Here is a 23,524-nt window from a genome sequence, read left to right as displayed (position 1 = left end):
GAATAGGAATCAAAGACAGAAACGGCCAGTGCAGTAACAATGCCGCTTTGCCCGCTGTGCCAAGCCACCTTTGGCTGCCGGTCACGTTGCCTCTTGGGTCGTGCATCTGGGCTAGCCAGAAACTTTACTTTCTGGCTTCTCGGTCCTGTGCCTCGTGACTACTCAAGTGAAGGGGAATTACAGCCTGAGTGGATGTCAGCAAATTCAGGCTACCTTGAGCCTTGTCTATGCAGATTTTAAGTGAAAGGAGGAAGCCCTGGGGGCAGATACTCTGCCGGATGTCCTTTCTGATTTTAAAAATGGGAAAGGATGAAGGCCAAGAGTATCTCTTGTTCCCGAGTGAAGCAACAGAAACCAATAGGCAGCCAATGCAAGTTACAGATCCTGGGTAGTGATGTATCCATTAAAAACTGTACCATCCTTTTACACTAATTGAAGCATACTTAGGGATTTACAGCTGCATGTAGTATCAGGCTTGAGGTGAAAACATCCTGAATTCTAATAATCGGGTATATGTGTACAAAAGAGAGTCTTTTGGTCAGGGAAAAGATTATAAAATGACATAAAGAAGAAAACCTGCTAACTACAGGTGCAGTAAGGTTGTCTGGCATACTGCTGGAGAGAGGAGGCAGGGATGGGGCCCAGGAGGCTCCCGGGATTTGGGATGTGTCCTGGTTTGCTGCCTTGTTTGTATAACAGCAGCATCTACCAGCTCCTAGCAGGGCGGGAGAGGAGCCCAGCCGAGGCTGTTAATCCTTTACCAGGAGATTAGGTGGATACTGTTAAACCTCTGCTGTTGGTGTTGGGAAATAACAGTGGATCTAATGATCTTTCCAGCCAAAGCGCCCTGAAGAGGGCACCTGAAGTTGTAGCTAGATTTAGATTCAGAAATTATTCAGGAGACAAAATACTTGTACTTGCTCTGAAGGATGGGCTGGGATAGTTACACTGTCCCACTATTGACTGTATTATGAATTTAAGGGGAATAATTTCCGCTTGTAAAAAACATGACAGCAGCTCAGCTGAGAATAACTGAAGCATCAAAATAAGCAACTGAGTCACAAAAATTAGGCAATGAGTGATGTTTCATATGCTCTCAATAACTTTTTCCAGCCTGAGTACAAATCAAGTTGCATAGTCCATTAAGCTTTCTGCTCACCCCAGTGTAAAGGTGCCAAACACATATTTTGTCATTGCTTCACTTTCATTATTAAGATGCATCAATTTTGAAATGATCTGCTCCACATTTTCCATAATTTGAGATATTTTCCTTGATAGCAGAGGCACTTAGCAGTAGGGCAGAACAGTTTCAAACTTTGCCTCATCAGACATGTCACTCCCTGTCTTTAGGCCCATCTGCGTGGCAGACGGAGCTGCAGCTGTAGTGTATATCTCACCCCTTTGGGTATCATCAGTTCCAAAAAACTGTGGCAGCTGGAGTTCTGCTATCAAGAAAATACCAAAGGTCTAAGCAGGAAAGGATGTAGAGAGAGAAAATCACCTCCGCTGCTGTGGCTGAAGTGTTGTGGCTTTTGAAATTACTCAGTTTGGGACTAGCACGGATGTGTCCACTTATGTCGCATTACTCTTCCGAGTTAACGTTAATCATAAACCGAGCTTTTCAGCAAGTCCTCATTAGTGTAATATCTGAGAGTGCCATAATCTTTAATGTATTTTTCTTCCCAACATCTCTGCAGGCTAGGGAGGGTGGCTGAGGCATTGAATGGCTAAGCAATGAGCCCCTGGTAGTATAGAAAGTCGGTGGCAGAGCGGGGAAGTGAAACTTCCTTGCAAGGCAGCAGCCTCCTCGCTTGCCTCTCTGCCTCCGTTGATTTAGCAGCTCTTCCCCTGCCGCAAAAAATCCAACCTCAAATCAGGATCTGTCAAACAAAGCAGCAAAAAAAGGAACGACCTCATATGAGGTCGTTCATATGAGTCAAAAGCAGTAACCGCAGCGTGCAGTGGGCAGTGCAGGAAATCTCAGGCTCAGAAAGCTCGGAGACAGATTTTGGGAGGACTTGACCAGCCATGTTTTGAGGATCTGAGAGAAGAAAGCTTGCAGGGCAAGCTTGTGCGCTGTGAGCTTCTGTTTTTGTGTGCTGCGTATAAATGCAAGTTTGTATACTGTCAAGATAATGGTCGTATTATTGAGCGCAAATTTGGGGTTGTGTTTGAAGAATGACATGTAGCATCCGGGAAGCACAGAAGAGCTCAGTGGAGCAAAACAGGGCGAGACTGTCTAGTACTCTAAATCCAGCGCTCTAGTGGCTAATAACCAAGCAGGTGAAGGATAAAAACGTCTGGTCTGTAAGCCAAGTCACAGAAACGATAACTAGGGGAGTTTTGTGAGGTGCAGTTACCTATGTGTGTAATTGCAATTTGTTGTATCACTCCGAGCCTTTTCTGTAGGATGCCTAAATCACTTTTTCATGTTTGTTGATCTCAGAAGGTGCAGGATTCTTGTATGGGTTTCAAAGGGGAGGAGGAGCAAGAGGCACAGAAAGGGCCTAAGAGACTGTCTGCTGGTTGGCAGCAGTTTCCAGAGTTGAAACACTCCTGTTTACTCCAGATGCCTTGACTCACAGTGAGCTTTCTGCCCGTAACTAAGCAGAGGTGGAGAAGCAGGTTCTGTCTTTTTTTTTTCCTTTAATTCCTGTAGTTCTTTAGATTTTTTCTACTTTGTTTCTGCTAGTTGAAAGGATAGACTGAAATGAATTTTAATTAACTAGGAAATATCTTCATTTAAAACTTCTTTTATTTTAGTGTGAAATCCTTTACATGTGTTCATGCTTTATTCTCTTCTACCACAAGCTATGTTTTCCCCTAGGAAACAACTTTTCATAGAAAAAGCTCCGTTTCATAAAATACAATCTTTGTACGGGTAGACCAAAAGGGTAAACAAGTTGCATAACAAATGACCACTTGGCAATACCAGTTGTGGATTTGTTTTAAAATACTCTTAATTATGAAACAAAAAAAATCCTAAAATAGAATAAAGCAATGCAGCCAAGAAGACTTTTTGCAGTCCATCCTCTTTGTTATACTTAATTGCTCTAGGCATTATAATTAAAAGGAAATGATGCCAGTTCTAGATGACATCAGTCACAGGAAAAGCTGATTGAATCTGTACTGAAATTATTTATGATGTAATATGTGGGGTCTTACACTTCTGTAGATTTTTTTAAGACACATGCAGCATGAAGGGACTTTAAAAGCTTTCTACCCTCTCTGTATTAGTAGTTGAGGGTTTAAAATGGAAATCAAAGTCTCCAGTCCATGGCTGGTCTGTGCCTATGTGTCTCATAAGGTCTCCTGTGTTGCGAGAGTGAATACAATAGTTGTGTGAAGTGCACACACACTTCAAACACAGACTCTAATTTTTACAACTAGAATTCTGCTTTTCTGAAACAGAAAAAAACCTCTTTTATCTGATCCCTTCACTTCCCTATGGACAAGCCACCAGATGGCAACATCTCTTGAATACAAAGCCCAGATGTTGCATGAAATTCATGACATTATTCCCTGGCCTTCCTCTCCTGCTTAAAACTCTTTAGAAGACCTGTTTAAACTCAGCCCTGTCATGGTAACTCAAAGGATGCAATTAGCCCGGGAGTCCTTAGTCACCTACTAGGCAAACCTAAACATGTGCCTTCCAGTGGGGCTTTAAATAGCTGCTCAAGCTTGGGACCCATTGTTTGAAAACTTAAATACGAATTCTGAAAATAGGAGGTTTGGACAGGATTTCCACTTTTAGAGGAGTAGGAAATGAAATCATGCTTTAATAAAGCTGTTTAGGGGCGACAATGTTTTGTCTCCATGTGCGCCTTGTTTAATGATAAAAAGTCTGTTAAGAATTTTGCTGCCACCCTTTTAAACATACCCAGATCAAAGGCATGGGTATGAATTAGATGGCCTTGTTTAAAACTGTAAGTTACCTTGTCCATTAATTCCCAGCAGCTGCAGGATCTCCACCTTTTTTTTTCTGCTCACTGTTTTCCAGCATTATCATGGAGAGGAGTCAGTGGTATCACAGCGATGCATCTCATCTCTTCGGGGTTAAGTACATAGAAGGAGGGTTTCTAGTCCTTTTTTGTTTTCTTTTGTTCTTGTGTATTGCCTAAAGCAAGTTTGAGTAAGTGGCCCAGTAAGGAATTCTTTGGTTTAAGAGTTGTCTTATTTTAAACAAATTCTAAAGTGTGTTTTTATGTAAAGACGAGAAAGCGGAAAAGCTTTACCTTGTTGGAAACAATCGCTACACCCTTCTCTGCCTAGACTGAAATGATTTTATAATTTCTATGTTTTTCCTCCATTATGTTGGCACATCTCAAAGCAGCTCTAAGTAGTGAATTGTTTCCAAACTAAATTAAAACTAACTAAGGAATAAATGGAGAAATGGATTGAAATGCAACTTAGGAAGAACTAAGTGGTAGGTTATTTCACTTTTATCACAGTTAGGCCAGCATATAAATGGCCTAATTTCATACTGTGGCAAAAAAAAAACCCTGACTGAATAAGAGAAGCCCAGTTCTACACATGAAAAAATTCTTCTGGGCAGCAAAACAGCATGGAAGCTGGCCCGCACAGACTGAGAAGTCAGCAAGCAGCGATGATAGAAACAGTGTAATGTATGTCAGAAGAGTTAAAATTCTGATTGGATTATTTTTAAGTGATAATAGTGTGGTGATGTTCAGTATTTTATCACTTGCTTTTAATTGCTATTTTGGCCAAAGACTTCTGGAGAGGCATGAAAGGAGTCAGGAGAGGTGTCATCTACAATCTCAAACCTGATCGTGCTCTAAAGCAGAGAGCATTTCCCTTGCCTTCTCGTGGTGCACTAATGTGCGTGATTTATTCAGTCACATGTGTTTTCAGCCTTCTAAAATGCATGTCTTTATAAATAGGCTATAAATAGACCGATCAGTCTTCCTGACACACCCAGTTTTTCACCTTTTAATGAGTCAGAGAATTTTTTTTTTCCACTTCTGGGCTGGGAAAGGTGTACAAGGGAGTACAGTAGTTGATGATTGAATGCCCTGGTGCTTGCAAAGCTGCAAAAACTGTATGGTGAATGCAGGAGAAATGCTGCATGCCAGGACTGCCTGTTTTGGCAAAGTGCATGGTTTGGTACTTAACCTGTCTAAGAAAAAGCCCTACTATCCACCAACTGGATCAGAAGAGAGACAATTAAGAGTAATGGTATCTATGCTAGCTCTGCCCTGAGCTCTTTGTGATCTTGGGCAGGTTACTTAGCCTCATAAAAACAGATTTGGGCTTGTTTTACAGATGATAACCACTTATCTGCTGAGAATGCCAGAAAGCTTAGCTCACTCTCTTGAAAACTATTTAACATGCTCTGGAAAAGGGCTGCTGAAGTTCAGATATTAGTCCAGGGGAAGGAAGCAAGGGTCTTTGATGTGGAGAGAAGTGTTGCCCCGCTGACGATTCCTTCAGAAGGTTGTGTGTGTGCGTTCATGTATTTGAGACATGTTTGCTTACATCGTTCCCGTAGCTATTTCAAAGCAGGGGGCAGAGACCTCTTGAGCAATCTTTTATATTTGCCGCGGTTGTTACTTAATTGCTCCTCTTTCTTTTGAACTGTTTGCCAAAGTCGGAACCTGTCCCAGCCTCTTACCCCCTGAGTCTGACATCTTGTCAGATGTAGGGAAGGAGAACATCAAAGCGTTTTGAGGGGTTGCCCTTTAGAAGAACGTTCCCTTGGGTTTAGCAGGATGCTTGTTTGAACCTATTAGATGTAAATGAATTATCAGCACTGTCACTTCTCTTTCAAGGCTCTGTTAGGTATTTGTGGGAGTTTCAAGAAAGCCATCGCTGGCTACAGATCATAACACGACCTGTTTGTCGTCTCGCACTGCATCGCATTGATCACTCCTGAAGTTGTGCTCACCTTTGGTGCAGGAAGCCTGGCGTTTCTCAGGGGTACAAGGGGACATTGGTCAGCGTGGTTCCTCCTTGTCTGATGTACCAATTTCTCGTGTTGTTGTCATGAGTGAGGAGCCTTTACTGTCACGTAGATAGAGGAATTGTTTGGCCTCATGCCAATGAGAAGGAAGTGACTGTCCTGCACTCTTCTGTAACTCCTCGTGAGCCGGGTTTGCCTGCAGCTTGAATCCTGGAAGTCGATGGGTTTTCTGGCAGAGTAGCAGTATTCTAGGTTATTTTGCAGATGGGATTCTTATGGGAATAGGGAGAAAATAGTTTCAATCAATGGCTTAGTTTTTCTCATGCTATTAAGGACTCTTTAATTATGTTTTTTTTTAACTTCTCATTCTAATGAACTTGCACTGCTTTGCAAGAGGGAGAGCCAAATTTGCAGCACTTGAGTCGGTTTTCATACTATAGCACCATATTCTTAACAGACTACATACATCCTACTGTTTTTGTGGAGTTTTTAAACAAAATTTGACAGGCTTATCAGATCCTTATCCTGATATCCTTAGGAGGATGAGCAAAGCAAAGAAAGTGTAGGAGTAGGGAAGTACAATGCTGAATTCCCCCAAAGTTGTGCCCTCCCCCCACTTCTCCCTTGAAGAATTGAGACTTTTACTGTGAGGGCGGATGGAGTTTTTGAATAGATTTCGTCTAGGGCACAAAGATCACTACCTCCGCCAGTTGTATCAGTGGTATTGTGCTCAGCTCATACAATAAGCACAGCATTCCCAAGCTCTTGCTTCTTTAGAAACCATATCCTGTGCTTTACTCCAAGTAAGAGTTAGCCACAACTTCCAAAAGCAGTAGTAATTGGTCTTCCTCCCCTTCTTTTTAGTTGTAGCATTAGTTCTAGTACATCTGTTCCTTCAGCATTCACGTCATCCCCTAATAAATGCCTAGTTTTGGAAGGAAAGAAGTTTTCTCACCTTTCAGCTTCAGAGCCTCCTAGTTGCTGTGAGCTGGTGCAGAGACATCCTTGCTCGGTTTTGTGCTCCCCTTCTGCACTTGCCTTTGATACTTTTCCAGTTGCATTTGCTTTCCTTCGGAAGCAGTGCAGCGTAGTCTGACAATCTTGGTGCTGCTCACAGGATCCTAAGAGCGGTTGTGACTTTTCAATTAACTCCAGAATCCTCTCTTTCAGCAGACAAGACCTGTATAAATGCCAAAAGCATTAGAACAGACTTGGAAGGTTTGGCTGAACGTCTTTTCCTTTTGTAAGTGAAAACAACAGCAAGGGCCCCAGCACAAGAAGGAAACTTTCCCACTGACCGCAAATAGGGCCTTAAATTGAATTGTCAAGCCTTTAAAAATAAATCGTCATTTCGTATTTAATTAAGTCGGGTTTCCTGAATGTAGTGGTATGCTGAGGTCATGGGCAGAAAGAAGCTTTTCCAGTAATTAGTGAGGGGTCCACGCTGTTCTGGCAAAAGCAGCAGTGACGTCAGCCTAACACTGGAACGAGCAACTGCACCGAGCGGCGAACTTGAAACACAAACCTTATTATTGAAGAGACACATCTGACAATTGCAAGGGCTGGGCATACTGGACACACAGTATATTTTTCCTTTTAAAATTGCAGAAACGTGTTGCTAATTTTTTTTATTATTATTATTTGACTGGTTTAGTATCTGGGTCTATGCAACTGCTGCCGTGCTAAGGTGTCCTTTTGCTTGCCTCCCCTGCTCAAAATAAATAAGCTTAAAGTTACCAAACTGTGAGAATAGTCTTCTTGTTTTGTAAGGAAAGTGGCAATTTCCCTGATTTTATTTAATGGAAGGTGCTTAATTTTAGTTTGTCGTGTGAAACCGCATACAAAGGACAGGTGCAGCAGTGAGCGTGAAATGGGGCTGCGTACACGGGACACGTCTGAACAGATTATGTTCCCATAGCAGTTACTGCTTTTTAGTTCTTTGTGTTAGGTGAAATCGCCATGTTTTCTGTATAAACTAAACATTGTGACAGTATTTGGAGTGTGTAGTTTTATAGCCCTTGGACTCTAGGCGAGTTACTGGAGTCCTGTGGAACTGGCAAAGAAAGAAATTGTCTGACTGTACAATCTAGGAGGTTGGACCCTAACTTTCATTCATGCATTAGAAAATCTTTACTTATCTTTACTGAATTCCTTAATAATTGAATTTGCCTGTGTCTTATTGAAAATAGTCCAGTCTAATAAGAAGGGCTTATATAGTTCTTGGTTTATATTGCAATAAATAGAAAAAAGAATTACACATTTTTTCCTTTTCAAAATCTGCAAAAAATATTTTGTCTCTAATAACCTATACAAGTTCCTAAGTATGCAGTTAAGTAATAATTGCGACTCAGTAATCCATGGTTATCCGATTCAACGTAAAACGTATGCCCGTCGAAGGAGTTATTCAGACGTGCTTTTCTTCAGCCTATTCAGCTTCTCCCTCTTACCCCAATTTCTCTGCTTTGGTTTTGCAGGCCATGACTTCTGCGAGACCGTGAGGGTGGCGCTTTGTGCTTTCAAGAAAGGGCACCCTGTTCTGGTTGTGGCAGAAGAGAGTTTCCAGTTTGTTCAGGACGAAGCCTACGACGCAGCACAGTTTCTAGCCACCTGCGCCGGGAACCAGCAAGCGCTAAATTTCACCAGATTCTTGGACCGCTCGAGGCCACCCGCTGCCGATGTGGAGTTTTTGGATGAGAAAGTGACCTTGGCATTTCGGCACCTGAAGTTGCCGGCAGAATGGAACGTGCTGGGCGCGGATCAGTCCCTGAATGGTGAGATTCACTAGGGCATGTGCACGTGTGGGACGTGCGCGGGTTTGAATATGGGTAAAAAGGCTCCTGCTTTGGAAACCTTCTGTCTTTTAGAACGTGTATTGGCCTTTGGGCTGGGAGGTGCAAAGTGATGGACGCTAATTTGTCCCAGTAGATCTGCATCCTACGCCTTGTACTTAAGCTGCCTTAAAATACGTAATGCACTGGAATTTTTTGTGTCTTCTGCTATGTAATAGCACAGGCTGATTTAAGTGGCCAGTGTTTTAATGCACATCCAGAAGTGGGGTTTTCGTGTGTATACAATGGTGTGAGTGTATCAGTGTCACGCTTCTGAAATTTCCGGAAAGAAATGTGTCTGCCTGTAGAAAGGTGCTCCTTCAGGTATATTAGCCTTGCTGCATGTACTTGGCGTTTTTGATCAGTGTGGGTTTTACAGCACAGGTGCAAAGTGAGTGTAACGGGTGTAAAACACATCTAATACTTCTTGGAAGAGTTGAGTGTCTGCCTGTGAGCAGTGCAGTCGATCTGTGAGTGCCCTGAGGATTTGTCTGGGATGTCTGGGCAACCCAGGAGAGCACAGAAGTTCCCCAAAACAAGGCCAGACAATTTTTTTCCAAATAAAAGAGGTTAAAAATTGGAAAACCCGACTAACAGTAGCCTTTAACCACAGCAGTGAGGGCTACTGAAAGCTTATAAATAAATGTCAAGGCTGGCGCAAAGTCTCTGGCAACTGTCAGAGCAGAAGCGCCAGGTCCTTGTGAGATGGTGTGGCATGTCCGTACGCATGGAGTTCTGCTTTTCTTGTCACCAGGGAGTTTAAGGAAGCATATTGATGGATTGTGGGGCTAATTCTAGTGTGCAGAAATTATTGCTGTAAATTTTCACGGTATTTTGGCAAATACTTTCACATTAGAAATGCGGTTGTGAGGTGTCCATTATCTTTCATAGGGTGGAATAGAATAAACTCTTAAGCAGAACGGGACATGGATTGTGCCATGCAGACAGGCACATGCTTCTGTTCTCCGTGGCATGGTTTTCTGCGGGATTTTTTCCTGCTTTACTTTTCACTGACTCGCTGACTGCTTCTGTAAACACAAATGCATAGGCAGGCAACTGAAGCAGTGTTAGCAGACGTTCAAAGATTTGATCATAGTTAGGGGGTTCTAGAAACAAATTCGGATGCCATCATTGTATGCTTACAAGGAGATAAACACTTTTTCCTTTCTCTATGTGGAAGAAACTGATGGTTTTTGCATTTTAAAAAGTTATGATAATGCAAGCATTTCTGTTCTGATCTTCCGATCAGCTTTTTTCTGGAAGCAGCTTTATCTGGTAGGGGTTTTTTTTCAGTAAGCTAATTATACACGGGGAATTTGAGGGAATTTTTGCGATGGTGGCAGAAAAAAAGTTTGTATGCAGAAGCACTGTAACTCTTTTTTCTTTGGCAAATTGTATCTGCTTTGCTAGAGTGAGGTGGAAGAGGCGTCTCTGACTTAGGATCAAGAACAAGATTAGAAAAGTCTACTCTGGGGTAAAATGTAACATCTCTTTGCTGGGACTTGTGGGTTAATTAGTGTGGGTGAGGGAGGAAAGCAAGGCCCGTTTTGAAACTTGGAGCATACATTACGCATATTCTGGCCCATGGCCCTCCAGTGGGACATCCTGTCCTGCATTGCATCACTACCTATGAACAGTTATTCCAATTCATATTTCACATTTAGCTAAATGTCAGTACCAGCTACTTCAAATAACCTTCTTGAAGGAGAAAATGCTATAGAAATGAGAACAAAAGGGAATGTCAGATGCCTTCTTGAGAGACTGTAGCGCTGCCTCTAAGCTGGCATGTCTGTGTGGACTCTTGTGGGTTGGAAACAAAACACTGCTGTTTAGCAAAACCTCCAAAAGCAGGAGTGAGCGAGGGGCCTCCGCCAGCTCTTTAGGGACGGCAGCTTGGTGGGGAAGGGCTGTTCAGAGATGACCATTGCTGCGAAACGTGTTTAAAGGTCGACTTCTCTAAGGAATGAAGTAGGAGCCTAGATGTAATACGAACAGTTAAGAAGTAGCTGCGTTTCTGCAGACAGGAGTTGGATAAGGGCTTCGTAGTCAAACATACCTCTGGGCTGGTTTTTAAGGACGGGATGGCTGTACAGGGAGTTTCCTTCCAGCTCTCTTCTTTCTCCTGTTTCCAAGTCTGACCAGTCTTCGAACAGAGGACAGGGCCACAAATTGCAGAGAAGCTACTAAAAGTAACACCCAGCGCTGGCTGGCCGAGGTTTTTAAACTGGTCTTTCACGTCGGGGTGCTGGCGCAGCGCAAGGTGCGTGGTTAAGGTTCGTCCTGCAGAGGAAAGGGAGGCGTTTAACATCCCAGGTGCTCCTGAGTCCCAGCCAACTGGGCAGTCATATCATTAATACGTGGTTTGTATTCATATGTTATTATTCCCTATATTATTGCAGCATTTCCCCTCCCTTCTTTTCCCTCTTTTCTTAACACATCAGTAGGTTTGACTTTTTAATAAGTAAAAGTGCAGGGGTACTGTGGATAAAAGCTATGTAAGAATTAGGTATTTACTTATGTTTTATTTGACAAAGGTCTTCATTCTTTAAGAGTTTGCCGTTGCTCAGGATTAAAGGTATGGTGCCCCCACATAACCAAATTGTTAAGAACACATCCTTTCAGCTGCAGTTTAGAAATACCTCTAAAATTATTTAAAATTACCAGAGGGCATTCCCAAACATTCCAGTGAAACACTTTTTCTTTTTTATACATAACGAATTTAACTATTGTCATTGGACTAGAGAATTGAAAATGAAATAAAAGCAATATTTCTTCCCATGTTGTCATCAGTGCGCTTTCAAAAACCCAATATGTTCATCTGCAGTGTTTTATTTGCTTTTTTTTCCATTGGCCTTGAACAACAAAAGATTTTACTGCTTAAGAAGAAACTGTTCCAAAATTAAATACGCTAAGTGACATTAGTTAATCTAATCCATGCAGGTATTGGTTAACATTGCTCAAAATCAAATATTTATTAACTTACATTACTCTTGTACAACATCAAAGGCCAGAATCATCAGTGATCACAGACCCCTAATCCTTCGCCCAAAATCAATTGGAAAAGAAAGTGGATTCGTTTGGACCTCAGCAAGCTTTGAATGAACCTTCTGTGCCAAGTTTAACACCAGAATAGGCTTTTGGAGGATGGAGGCTTTGATGATGAGCTTTTTCTTCATCAGCTGGTGGAGTGGAGTGAGGAACCCAGTCTGGGGTTAGCACTGGGCTGATGCTGGCGTTCCCGAGGCAGAAAGCGCAGGGGTTTAACAATGTTAATTCCTGATCGGAAAGCTACGTTGGAAAACAGAATCATCTCTCTCAAGCTGTTTATCAGCTTAATATAAGTTTAGCTTTTCTTACTATCTTTTCTGTGGAAAGGTAATACTCCTGCCCAAATTTTTTGTTTCTCATTCTTCTGATTTCTTCTGGTTGTGGTCCTGACTGGACTTCAGTAAGGTGTCTGAGTAATAATTTCTGCTTGGAGTGTCTTCCCCCTTAATTATATATAGAAAACCTATTCTTTAAGCTTTTTCTCATGACAGCTACTCTCAAAAGGTGTGATCGGGTTTTGAGGTGTTTTGATCATTCCTGTGAAACTGATTGGAAAGCAGGAAAGAAGGAAGCCATGGTGTTTTGGTCCTTCTCCAGTAGTAGCATTAGTTGGCCACGTTTCTGTGGCCTGGCTTGTTCTTAAGACATTGTGTATCTTGCTTCTAATTAGCCTTGCCCAACTCCATCTCTCCATTTTTCTTACTTGCCCTGAACCCACCTGCTGTGTAAGATACTTGAGATGCAACCTCCTCCTTGCTGTTTGTAGAAGACCTCTGAAAATGGCTGTTTCTTGGCCTTTCAGCCTGAGACAAAAGAAAGACTTGAAAAGTCCAGAAGACCAGAAAGACTTGCAGCAATTACACATTAAGTACCCGTTTACCCACAGATAGAAAATATTTTATGGAAAGTGTTAAGCTGTTGTCGTGCCAGTTTTGCGGGTCAGGTTACAGGACTTTGGGATAGCAAACTATCTTCCAGATCCCACTTGATGCCTCGCTAGCAGAACAGGGGATGACAGCTCTGACCTTTGAGGTCCCTGGGCTCCATCCTCTCTTGTCAAGGCAGACAGAAGATTCACAACCATTGCACTAGATTAATTGGACAGTAAAAGAAAGCGTGGCACAAAACACTCCTGAGAGCTGCACAGATGGAGGAGGCAGTGCCGTGCGGGTGCCGAATCGCTGCTTGGGTCGCTGGGTAGCAGATCTTTGCACGGCAGGGGCAGGACAGCTCGTTCCTGCACAGTTAATGGCAGGTGATTTGCATTCCAGATAACGAGCGTGGCTGAACCCTCTTGGGCTGGGCTGACCTCCTCCCTGCACGGTCGCAATCCTCATTTCTTTTACCTGTCCTAGGGCAGTTGTATCCTAAGACGAGAACGATTCTCTTACCCCCAACATATGCTGTCCCTCTGCAGTAAGTGATTCCTTAGAAGTGATTCCAAGTGTGCCTTGCTCTTAATTATCTATAAATCTGTTTGAACTCAAATGGCATCCAATATTTACTTCAGAGTATGTGTAATTAAGCATTACTCTTGTTACCATGGTGTTCCAAGCACAGCATTACTTTCAGTTGTCTTATAATCATGTCCATCTTAATTATTACAAGTGCGTTGTAACTTTCTAAAGAACATCGTTGTTACTGCTGTCAAAAGTAAGGTTATTTACTGTTTGCAGTGGCACTTTAAAAGGCTGCTTCTGAAATTGAACAGATTCTTACACTTTTAATATAGAAATAAAAATTTAATGTATATTCTGAGGATATATGCAAAACAAATTTGCAACTGTGCTTTTTCTATTTTAAATATTAATTGAATGTTAGCTAGAAAACTAGAACAGAATATTTTGGAGGTATCGGTAATGATTATGTGTTGTTTGTGCTCTAGTGGGAAAAAAGAAGAAAAAAAATCTAGGGAGGGTTTAAGGCTCAGGTATGAAAAGCTTGGAGAGTTTAATCCTTGCGTTAACTATCAGTAGTAAACAGAACACTTCCAAAAATTCTTTTAAGTGATATTTTGACCAAGTCTTTGAGCAGAGAGTCTCTCCATTTTGGTCATTAAAAGTAAGTAGTAAAATCTGGACCTGTAGTTAAAATTTAGGTGGCATGAGCTTTTCAAGATGGTACTTTTGGGAATTAGTTAATGCTTTTGGAGCGTTGTGGTGATCAACCTGGAGGGAGAGCAATTCCCCACCGAGAGCGTAAGGAAAAGCCGTTCACGCAGAGCTCCTCGTATGAGCTGCAGGATAGTCAGCCATGATTATAGGCAGATAATCAGGGGACCATCTTATTAGATAAAGCACTTAATAGCTCCTTAACTTCAGGAATGCAGTTCCTGACATCTGGAGTATGCACAACTTCCCAGAAATGCTTCGTAGTGAATATTTTTTTGCAATACTACTAAAGAAGTGAAACTCTGAGCTAGCCAGGTGGGAGGGAGGCAGAGAAGATGCTTTGCCTCTGGTCTGAATAGTCCGAATGGGGCTATGTGTTAGGGATTTAGTAACTCTGCACACAAAACCGGCAGGATTTTACTGTCCAGTGCAACATGAGTGTCACTATGATTAGAAACTATTTACTTGTTATTTACATAAAGAAAGTGAGAAGGGCTGAAGAGAGAAAGTAACAGGTTTAAAAAACTTTCAGAAATAGTTAGGATGAAAGTTGATTATTAGCAACTAATTTTTTTTTTTCCATGGGAGGATGTTAAAGAGATGGAGCTCATGATGTGTTCCAGACATAATGCTTTAATCTGTTCATGCGTGACACGCTTTTTATAGTTTTTCCTTGAACCTTTCCATGTAATAGTTGCTAGTATTCTTTTCACTGGGTTTCGTATCCTTTCCAGTCTGCTCCTCACTTTTCATCCCTGCCCAGTGATGTAGTACTGTATAAAATACATCAATAAGATCCTTTCTGTGGCAACAGCACAATGGGGTCTGATCGAGTTGGTGTAACTACAGTCCTAGATAAGATGAAAGTCTTTTCCATACCCAAGTTCAACGCCTTCTGCAGTTGCAGATGGAAACAGGAAGCAGAAAATGCTTATTTTTTTCAGGCAGTCTGTCCAAAGTCTACTGCTCAATAGGAGAATCTGTGGCTGAGAAGTCGCTGGTGTGAGAGAGTTTCTGTTCCCTTTGATATTAGTGGGAATCGGGACATTGAGATCCTCCAGAGTGCTTTGAAAAAATTCTTGTTTAAAGGATTAAAAAAGAATTACTCACAAATCTTTTATTAACTGAACTGGTAACTCCAAACACCGTGTCTTTGCCTTGACCTTCTTTAGCACCTTGCCTGCTCATGCCTTCATCTGGGACTTCAGTGTTCAGTGAAGGCTTGTTTCTGTTTCTTTCTCCCTGCGTTTCTCAAGGGTTGGTCTGAGCAGTGAGAACTTCCAGCACAAGAAAGGAGAACAAGATTTTCAAGCTAGATTTGATGGTAGATTTCAAAATTGCCAAGTATATGTGATTTTGGAGGAGGCACAAATGAAGGCCACCACTACAGGAAGACTAATGAGAAGTTATTCCATGTAATGTCTCTTCCTTTACGAGCTATCTCAGGGCATGGAGGGTAAAGTGAGAAGTTAGGTGTGGTTTACTCTAAATAAAGAGTGATTTTAAAAAGGAGTAGTGTTTTTTTCTGTTATTTAATTAGGATTAAAATGAAGTTCTTAGGGAGCAGTTTATGTGTTCTCCGATGTGTCATACCCAAACATTTATTTCTTAAGTGCATATTTGTTTTGTGTTAAGAGCACCTTAAGCCTTAATCCTTTACAGTTAGCAAAGTACATTTGACAGTCTTCCATGGAAATTTTGTCCTTAGTTACCCAGACAAACTGTCTGTTCATATGTCACAGCTGAAAAAAAATACATAAAAATAAAACGTCTAAAATCTTATGTTTTGCCAGCTGGATTAGAGTGCCCTGCCATTATGGGATAATAATCATATGTTTCAACTCTTGCCTATTACTAGGAAACGAGAAAAGAACAAAACAACCTTGGCCTTCCCAGTATCGCTTGTCTTTTATTTCCAAAATTTCCTAATTATAAGGACTTTTGTATTGACATTCAAAGGACAGCCATTTTAAGATGAGGGACTTGTGCTTGATACGGGGTAGGAGAAGGAATTCTGGCTATTGCGTGTTAAAGCTTTTGTTTGTTTTCCATGCCTGGGAGAGGCACTTTGCACCACGAAAGACATTGAAATCGTTGTCTGAATTTCCAGCATCCCATGCTACAAGCTTCATCTCTTCACAGGTAGGAAGGTTGGAAGAATTTGGTCCACCTTTCTCTCCCCCTCTGTCCCCCAGTATTCCCAGACGTGATGCAAACCAGCTCTCAGCTTGATCTGAGCAACATCATAGAGACAATGTATTTTTCATTGTATATTAGTAGTTAATCCAGTCCACAGATGGCACACGCCTTTCAACTCTAGCCGTGCAAGTTTTGGGTACTCCAAAACCTTCTAAAGCCATTGCCTGGGGCTCCCACAGTTGTTGCATGTATAGTACTGTGTCTCTTTGCTGCCATCGTCCATGCCCGTCTGTTAGGATGGCCTCATGCCAGTTTATATGTTAGGCAGAGCCTGTCAAATGGAGCTGGATAGTGAGTTTGTATGTTTAATATGTTCAGGAGGGCAGCATGCCGTGTCTGCTTGTAGAAATCTTCTGTGCGAGTTGTTGCTGCTCAAAGGCACTGGGGCGCTGCCACGTTCACTTCAGGAGCATGTGTAGACACCTCCTTCCAAATGCTGGGATTAATGCGTCCACTAATTCGAAGATAATGAAGATTGTTTTAAAAGAATAGGGAAAAGGTGGGATTTTCAAAAGATGCAGTCAAATGAGCAGACTAAATCATATTAACATTCGGGATAGTTTTGGGAGGGCAGGGGCATTTCATCCAGTGAACTACAAGATTGGGAGAGACACCCAACTGGATCAGCGGCAGGCTGAGTAGTTGCCTGCCTCTTGCAAAGCTTGGAATTTGTATGCATCTTTACTGGTGAGCCATGAGTTGGTGAGAAGAAGATGCTTCTACTTAACTATGCAGCTCTTAGCTGAAGGAGGAAGAAACATTTTGATCCAGAAACCTGCACTTAATGCTTTTCAGGTCTGCCCTGCTCAGTTTTGGTACAAGGGTGTCCGTTTCAGTTGGGAAGATGATGTTTCCTTTTAATGAAGCAGCTAGAGCAGAAGATCCCATGCCAGAACAGATGTGGCCAGACCAATATAATGCATTCTTTATTCATACAGCAGTAATTTGCTCTGAAATAAGTGCTTTTGTACTTCCTACATCAACAGTAGGAAGAACTGCACCATTTTAATTATGCTAGCTAACTCTGCCAATTTATCAGTATGGGTAATGCAGAGCAGCTTTTATGCTAGTGCAAGTCCATTGAGTAATCCCTTAGGCATATGCTTTCGCTCTGGGTAAGTCCCACTTGTATCCACACTTACTATCTCTTCGCAATCTCATCAGTAGTCTTTCCCTTATGCCTGTCTATATGGCATGCCATTTTTCATTACTCCTTCTGTCCAAGACTGAAGGTCCATTATCAACTACCTTGTTGTCTTGTTTCCTTCTAAAGCATTGCACTCTACAGCACTTAATACCAAAATCCTGTCATTACACTCTCACAGGCTGAGAATAGGTCTCTGAATGAGCTCAGCTATATCCTTTTTCTCTAATCAGCTGGAACCTCCATTCAGACATGCTCGTGTATTCAGGACAGCATGGTTTTGCTTTACGCTAATCAGAAGGAGGTTAGGGTGGAAGGATTGGTTTGTAGCCCAGAGACCTAATTTGGAGTCATATGGAAGAGAGCCGGTGCCAGAAAGCTTTTTGGTTCTTGAATACAGATTAGTTCTGCAGGAACTGATCCAAGAAGCTCGGGAAAAACTGTGTAGCAGGCAGGGGAGAACTCCCCATTTTTACTTTGTTTTCCACTAAAGGTCTTAATGATGTCCCTTAAGAAAGCAAGCAAGCAAGCAAAACAACAGAACTCCCAAGCTATATGTTTCAGAAGTGATTTCTCTTGTGGCGTACTTCTTGGGAAAAATTACTTAATTAAATCTTAGAAGCCTTATGCACTTGCATTTTTAAATCTGCTGTATAGGTTTGGCTGGCAACCAAATTAATAACCCAATAAATCTTTGCTATAATATTCAAGGTATTATACCAACTGTGCTCATTGGCACAGTTTACTGAGACCCAGTAAGTGCTTTTTTTTTTATTGATGGTGCCAGTCAAAACTGAGATCCTTTGTTAATTAAAGGAACAAATCTTTATTTCTTACAGGGTTTTTTTTAAACCCAAACACTTCTGTCCTTTATACAGAAGTAATACACTTTGATCTGCAAATACTGTATTTCAGCAGTTCATCTGGAGTTCATTTCTGGTTGAAGCTTTTCAGAGCAAAGTTCTAGGGCTGCAGCTTTTAGAATAGGGGGTTATTTTTCTGAGATGAAAGCGTAGGCTCAAGAGTGACTTTTACCAAATTAGAAGGCCATGGTTATTAATCATAAAAAGCAGTAATGGAGATTACTAGTTTATAAAATGCAGCTACTCAGAATTATATAGCTACTGTTTAAAGCTGAGAAAAACTAGTCTAAGGCAAAATCAAACGGGGAAAGCAAAATCCTCACTTTTTATCTACAAGAAAGGCTAAACTGTTCTCTTTTATTGCTCTAGATTTGTGCTTTAAATGTACCTTTTTCTTTTTTTGTGCATGTGTGTCTTGGGGTGAATCAGTGTCTCATAAAACAACAAAACTTGGCCGTTCCTAAACTCTGATCCTGTGTGTGAGGAAGACGCTTAGACCTGTAGACAAACCCACCTAAACATGCCAGGCTCTGCTTAGAGACGCTGCAACTTTGCAGTTGTGGCTGTTCAAGAAATGGGCTTTTTCACATTGACTTCTCTGGTCAGCCTCATCCTGAGAGTCCTGAGCACTTTCCGTGCCCCCGTAACGGTTCCCTCGCTTTAAAGTACTAGTCCCTCCTAGATATTAGCAGCCAGCTTTTGCGGAGTGTGTTTTTCCAGGTGCTGCCGCATTTGGGTTGCTTGGCTTCTGGCTGCAAGCGACGGCTAGGTCGATGCCAACCATTGTGCTGTATCCTCGTACGCGTGGCTTCGCTCCAGGGGCTGGGATGTGGGGAAATGGCATCCACCTAACCCGCAGTCTACAAATGCCTTTTTCTTTTCTCTTCCTTCTTCCCAGAGAACATCCCTCGGGAAACGTTGATGCATTTTGCAGCGAGGCTGGGGCTGCTGCGGCTGACATGGTTCCTGCTACAGCAGCCGGGGGGAAGAGGAGCTCTCAGCATCCGCAACACCGAAGGGGCGACGCCTGTGACCTTGGCCTTGGAGAGGGGCTATCAGAAGCTGCACCAGCTTTTGACAGAGTAAGGATGATTTGGTGCTTCCTCCGCTATTTTCCCATTCTCTGGGTAGTGCTTGCCTTTACCGTACATTATCACTGAATAATGCCTAAGAGCTGAACTCTACCCTTAAAAACCTCTTTTCTATAATGTTATTTTTACCTTTATTCCTGGAAACAATGGGCAGGCCCTTAGGGTTTGTGGAAGTGCAATAGTATTGTTGTGTTCTCCTTTTCTCTTTTGTTGCAGCCCTCTGTTTCCAGCTGTCCCTTAAAGCCCCAAATGAGTCACTGTAATATTGACTAATTAAAGACAAACCTTATGCAAACGCAAGTGAAAAAGCTCTTTTTTGAACAAGTACAGCTGTCCAAAAGAGAGCAGCTGGCAGGCTTTGCAATGGCAGTTGTGATTGTTGCATTCTTACATAGCACTTTAGGACTTTTTGGTTAAAAGAAGTCACGGTGATTTTATTGAAATAAGGTAGCATCCTGTAGAGAATAGATAACTACCAGTATCTGATTTAGATGAAAATTAATGTAAATATTTAAAAGCAGAAACTGTTCGCTTTTATGAATGGTCATGAGAAGCAGCTAGATCTTACTAACTGGTAGCAAGTAACTAGTCACATGTGCATTTACAGCAGGGTTTAATAAGAAATCCTTCAGAAGATGACAAGTTATTTTTGAATAGCAAATGTTTGGAGATCAAGCTTTAAAAGCTGAGGCTGATCAAGACAAAGAGCTTAACTAAGTCCTGAGGGGGCTATTTGTAAAGGAGGAAAGATTTAGTCTGTATTTGTGTTATTCTGATGCCTATTTCTCTTAAGCTTTGTTATTAACTTTGTTTTTCTGATTTGAATTTTTAGATACCTAGGGTTTATGTTGAGCAACCCAACATAGGAGTCTGCTGTTTTGTTCACGTTATCGTTCAAAATTGATTCACTTTACAAATTGTAAAATATTCTGCTTTCTATAGTTGTTTGGTAGGTGGCGAGGCTGTTAGAGGGCAAAAAAAAAAAAAAAAAAAAAAAGTGCTGCTGGCATGATTGCATTTAAGTTTTTTCTTTCTTATTTAACAATTCTGCCAACCATGTGCAAAGTGCAGGTAAAGGAAAAGGTGTAGGGTGGGACAGAAGCTAGACTCTGACCTTTTCTTCTACCACCATTGGCTGGAATTAATACTGAGATGACATAGTGTTAACCAATTTTTCCAGGCAAGTTCATCAGCAGTCATACTGTGAAAGCATACTACACTCTTTCAGGCTGTCTTGTGAAACTGGAGTGTGCAAATTCATCCTGTAACTACAGCAAAATTCCACTAGTGAGACTAACAATGTAACAGAATTTACAGACAGTCAAGAAAGTTGAATTGGCCAAAACTTGGTTATACAGCTCACAGCAAATACTGTTATTTGAACAGGAGTAAAGCTAGTAATTTAATAAGAAATGGGAAGTAAACAAAACTGTTACAACAGCTATTCATGTATTTGTTGAGGATTTCACAACTGGTACCAATAGTAGAATGGCAGTTCCTTGTTGGTGGAAAAAAGAGACCATCTATTCACTTGGATTTCATGGCATTACCCCATGCCATTCACTTCAACAGATACCGCTGATGACATCCAAGGAATTTTTCTAATGACCTTTACAGTTCATCTTTGAAAACAAGATACTGTAGTAACTTTAGTAACATTGCCAGCAAGATCCCAGTTCCTGTTCTTCTTGGCATATCTTTGAACTATTTAGTCAAAAATTATGACTAGTTTTCCTCTTGGCCTCCTGGGTGGAAATATCATGCATACACATCTGACAGCCGTGCCACCTGTCCCATGGCTCCCCAAATCTCAGCATCTCACCAAAACACTGCAGATAGGCTCTCTAGGAGAAGCCTTGGGTGCTGGAGCTTGCGGACCCGTGCTCAGCGAGCCAGGACAGTGTCATGGTGCAGCGCGACAAGCTCTGGGCTGCCCTGAGCGGTGGGAGCTTGGTCCGACACGGTGACCGCTGCAGCCCTGCCCTGCGGGAGCAGCGTGGCTGCAAAGCACACACGTCCCCTTTCCACCGCAGTGATTTTGTTGTGCTTGGTGCTTTATGGAGGGAGGTGGGATCTAGGCCTAAAAATTCCTATTGAGCGGAGAAATACTGTGTTTCAAAACATAGATATACAGCCAAATTCCATGAAGAGGGTATGTATCATTTATGTGCTGTCAAAACACAATGGATACTGTATAACCTCTTTTCTGCACTCTGCTTATGCATGCGCTGTATAATCCATGCACACAAATTTGGCATGTAGTTTGTACCACTCAGCAAAATACAGACCAGCAACGCATGCTAGTGAGAGCCCGTACAAAGGAGTCATTATTTTTACAAGTAATTAAACTACACTTCACAAAATAAATGAATGCAGTGTGTTTGGCGATGTATTATCCTTGGGGGGATTTTATTGTTCGCTTACTTGCTAATTTGCAGGACCGTGAATTTTACAATGATTCTCCCAGTCATCATTGGGAAGGGGTGAAGTTTTGCTGTAATTAGGATACATTCATTAAAAAGTAGACACAAAAACTTCTCCGATGTTGCAGTTTTGCCTGGGTTCAGCTGTAAGGCAGTCTGATTCAGCTGCAGCCTAAATATTTTTCTAAAAAACTAATTACACTCATGACGTTTTGAATTTCTGTTTATCAGTTGAGCTTTCCCTTTTCAGCTGTGGCAGAGTCCTCCATTAGAAAAAAGAAAGAGGCTTTTAAATTTAAATTTTGCAACCCTTGAAATACTCTTTTCTGTAGCATTGAGCTTGTGAACTGGCTTTTGCATCCTCTCTGACAAGAAGGATTTCTTTTGAGACTGAAATGGAGAGCCGCAATAGAGCACACGCAGGTTGCCCAAGACAGAGAGAGATGATAGCAGTGTGTATTCGTCAGTTGTCTAGCATTCCTGGGGGTGCTTGTTTTATCTTCCAAGTTAAAACTGGGCAGTAAACACTGTCTTGCAGTGCAAATGGAACAGGACGTTGTATGAAGGATGGCATTTTTTTAAAAGCGTGAATAAGGGTTTTCGCCTTCATTCTTGTCTGCTAAATAGCCGTTTGGTTAACGGTTGTTTCTAAATACACCAATCTTGTTTGAAAAAGCCCTGGAAAATAGGTAGGTTGCCTAGGCCACTCGCAGTTTCAGCAGTTCCCGAGTGCGACAGGAGTGAATTCCAGAGCCAAGGGTCCTCGCTGCAGCCTGTGGCTTCCTGATGCTTGAATTGGGCAATGTCAGCTGCAGGGCGTTGGCAGAGCTCGTCTGCTGTGCTCGTTAGAGAAGCGAGGGCTCTGCAGAGGCAGCGTAGTTTATTAAACAGGGGGTAATATGCTCCTTGCGAGTAACTTGGCCTCTGCAATAGGACAGCTGCGTTTTGCAGTAGTTGATGTTTTCAAATGCAGTTCGGCGTGGTAATATAATCTGCCTGCCAGCTCCATGTTCTCCGATGCTTTGTAAAGCAGGCAAGTAAAATGGCTCCAAGAAATAGCTACTATTCCCAGTTTCAGAGAAGTGGAAGCGCCCTTCTGTAAAGCATACAAATCCCAGTTTTATAATCTGATTGCACTTTTGTGGAATAAAGTTTTGTCTAATAACCCCAAAGTATAAATTTTCTTCCGTGAAGCTACATGCCTGCAGTCTCTCCCCAGCAAAGAATGATTTATGCCCCCCCAGAAAAAGGAAGTGAGAGAAAAGTGAAGTCCTTAAGAATGATTCTTTCATTTTTCCAGTCCCTGCAAAGGAGAAGATTCAGAATTGCAGCAGTCTCTGGCTTGTTCCCTCTAATTTTAGTTTGGCTTTTGTTGCTTTCTCTGCTTGCTTATTACTAAGGAGCTTTTCTGTGCGGCTCTGGGATTGCTCTTCCTTAAAATATTATGATAGCAGCCAGGCAGCTCGGTACGTGAAGCTGTAAGTCAGTGTGAGTGTGTATTTCCCCGATTAAACTGACCTAGATTTAATTAACACACATGAGAAATAACTCAGTGGTAACACAAGTGTTTTATGAACATTTTGCAATACGTGATTATCACTTGCTGTTGTTCTGATCTTACGTAAGTAGTTGGTGAAGCCTGTGCTGTAAGCTCCATAGTGCCTCTAAACTGAGGAGTTTTTTCGGTAACTTTACTTTTATAATCGAGTAAATTTTTCTGCTTTTCAGAGCCAGAGCTGCAGGAAGGTTTGCCTGGTGTCTTGTTTCTTTGCACACCAGTTTAGCAAGTCCTTTAAGCACGTGTTTGATTTCAAAAATGTCCAGTTTATTTACAGCAGAGGATTTAAATGTGATATTGAAATTAGACATTTCTTAGAGTGCACTGCCAAGTTGGGAC

At 41.8% G+C, this 23,524-nt stretch overlaps 1 protein-coding gene across 5 annotated transcripts in view; it reads left to right on the top strand.

Moving 5' to 3' along the window:
- The window catches only part of AKAP13 (A-kinase anchoring protein 13), a 212,700-nt gene that overhangs the window by 72,675 nt on the left and 116,501 nt on the right, over positions 1–23,524 (top strand). For all 5 annotated transcript variants that reach the window (XM_026074447.1, XM_026074429.1, XM_026074418.1 and 2 more), the window contains exons 5-6: positions 8,395–8,691; positions 19,012–19,195. In XM_026074447.1, the coding sequence (XP_025930232.1) occupies positions 8,395–8,691; positions 19,012–19,195 (481 nt within the window). The remainder of the gene's footprint in view (positions 1–8,394; positions 8,692–19,011; positions 19,196–23,524) is intronic.

This window comes from Apteryx rowi, unplaced genomic scaffold, assembly GCF_003343035.1.
Source record: "Apteryx rowi isolate R43461 unplaced genomic scaffold, aptRow1 scaffold_11, whole genome shotgun sequence".
NCBI classification, from domain to species: Eukaryota; Metazoa; Chordata; class Aves; order Apterygiformes; family Apterygidae; genus Apteryx; species Apteryx rowi.
Note: the sequence above shows the minus strand (reverse complement) of the source record. Positions and strands in the feature narration are given on the sequence as shown.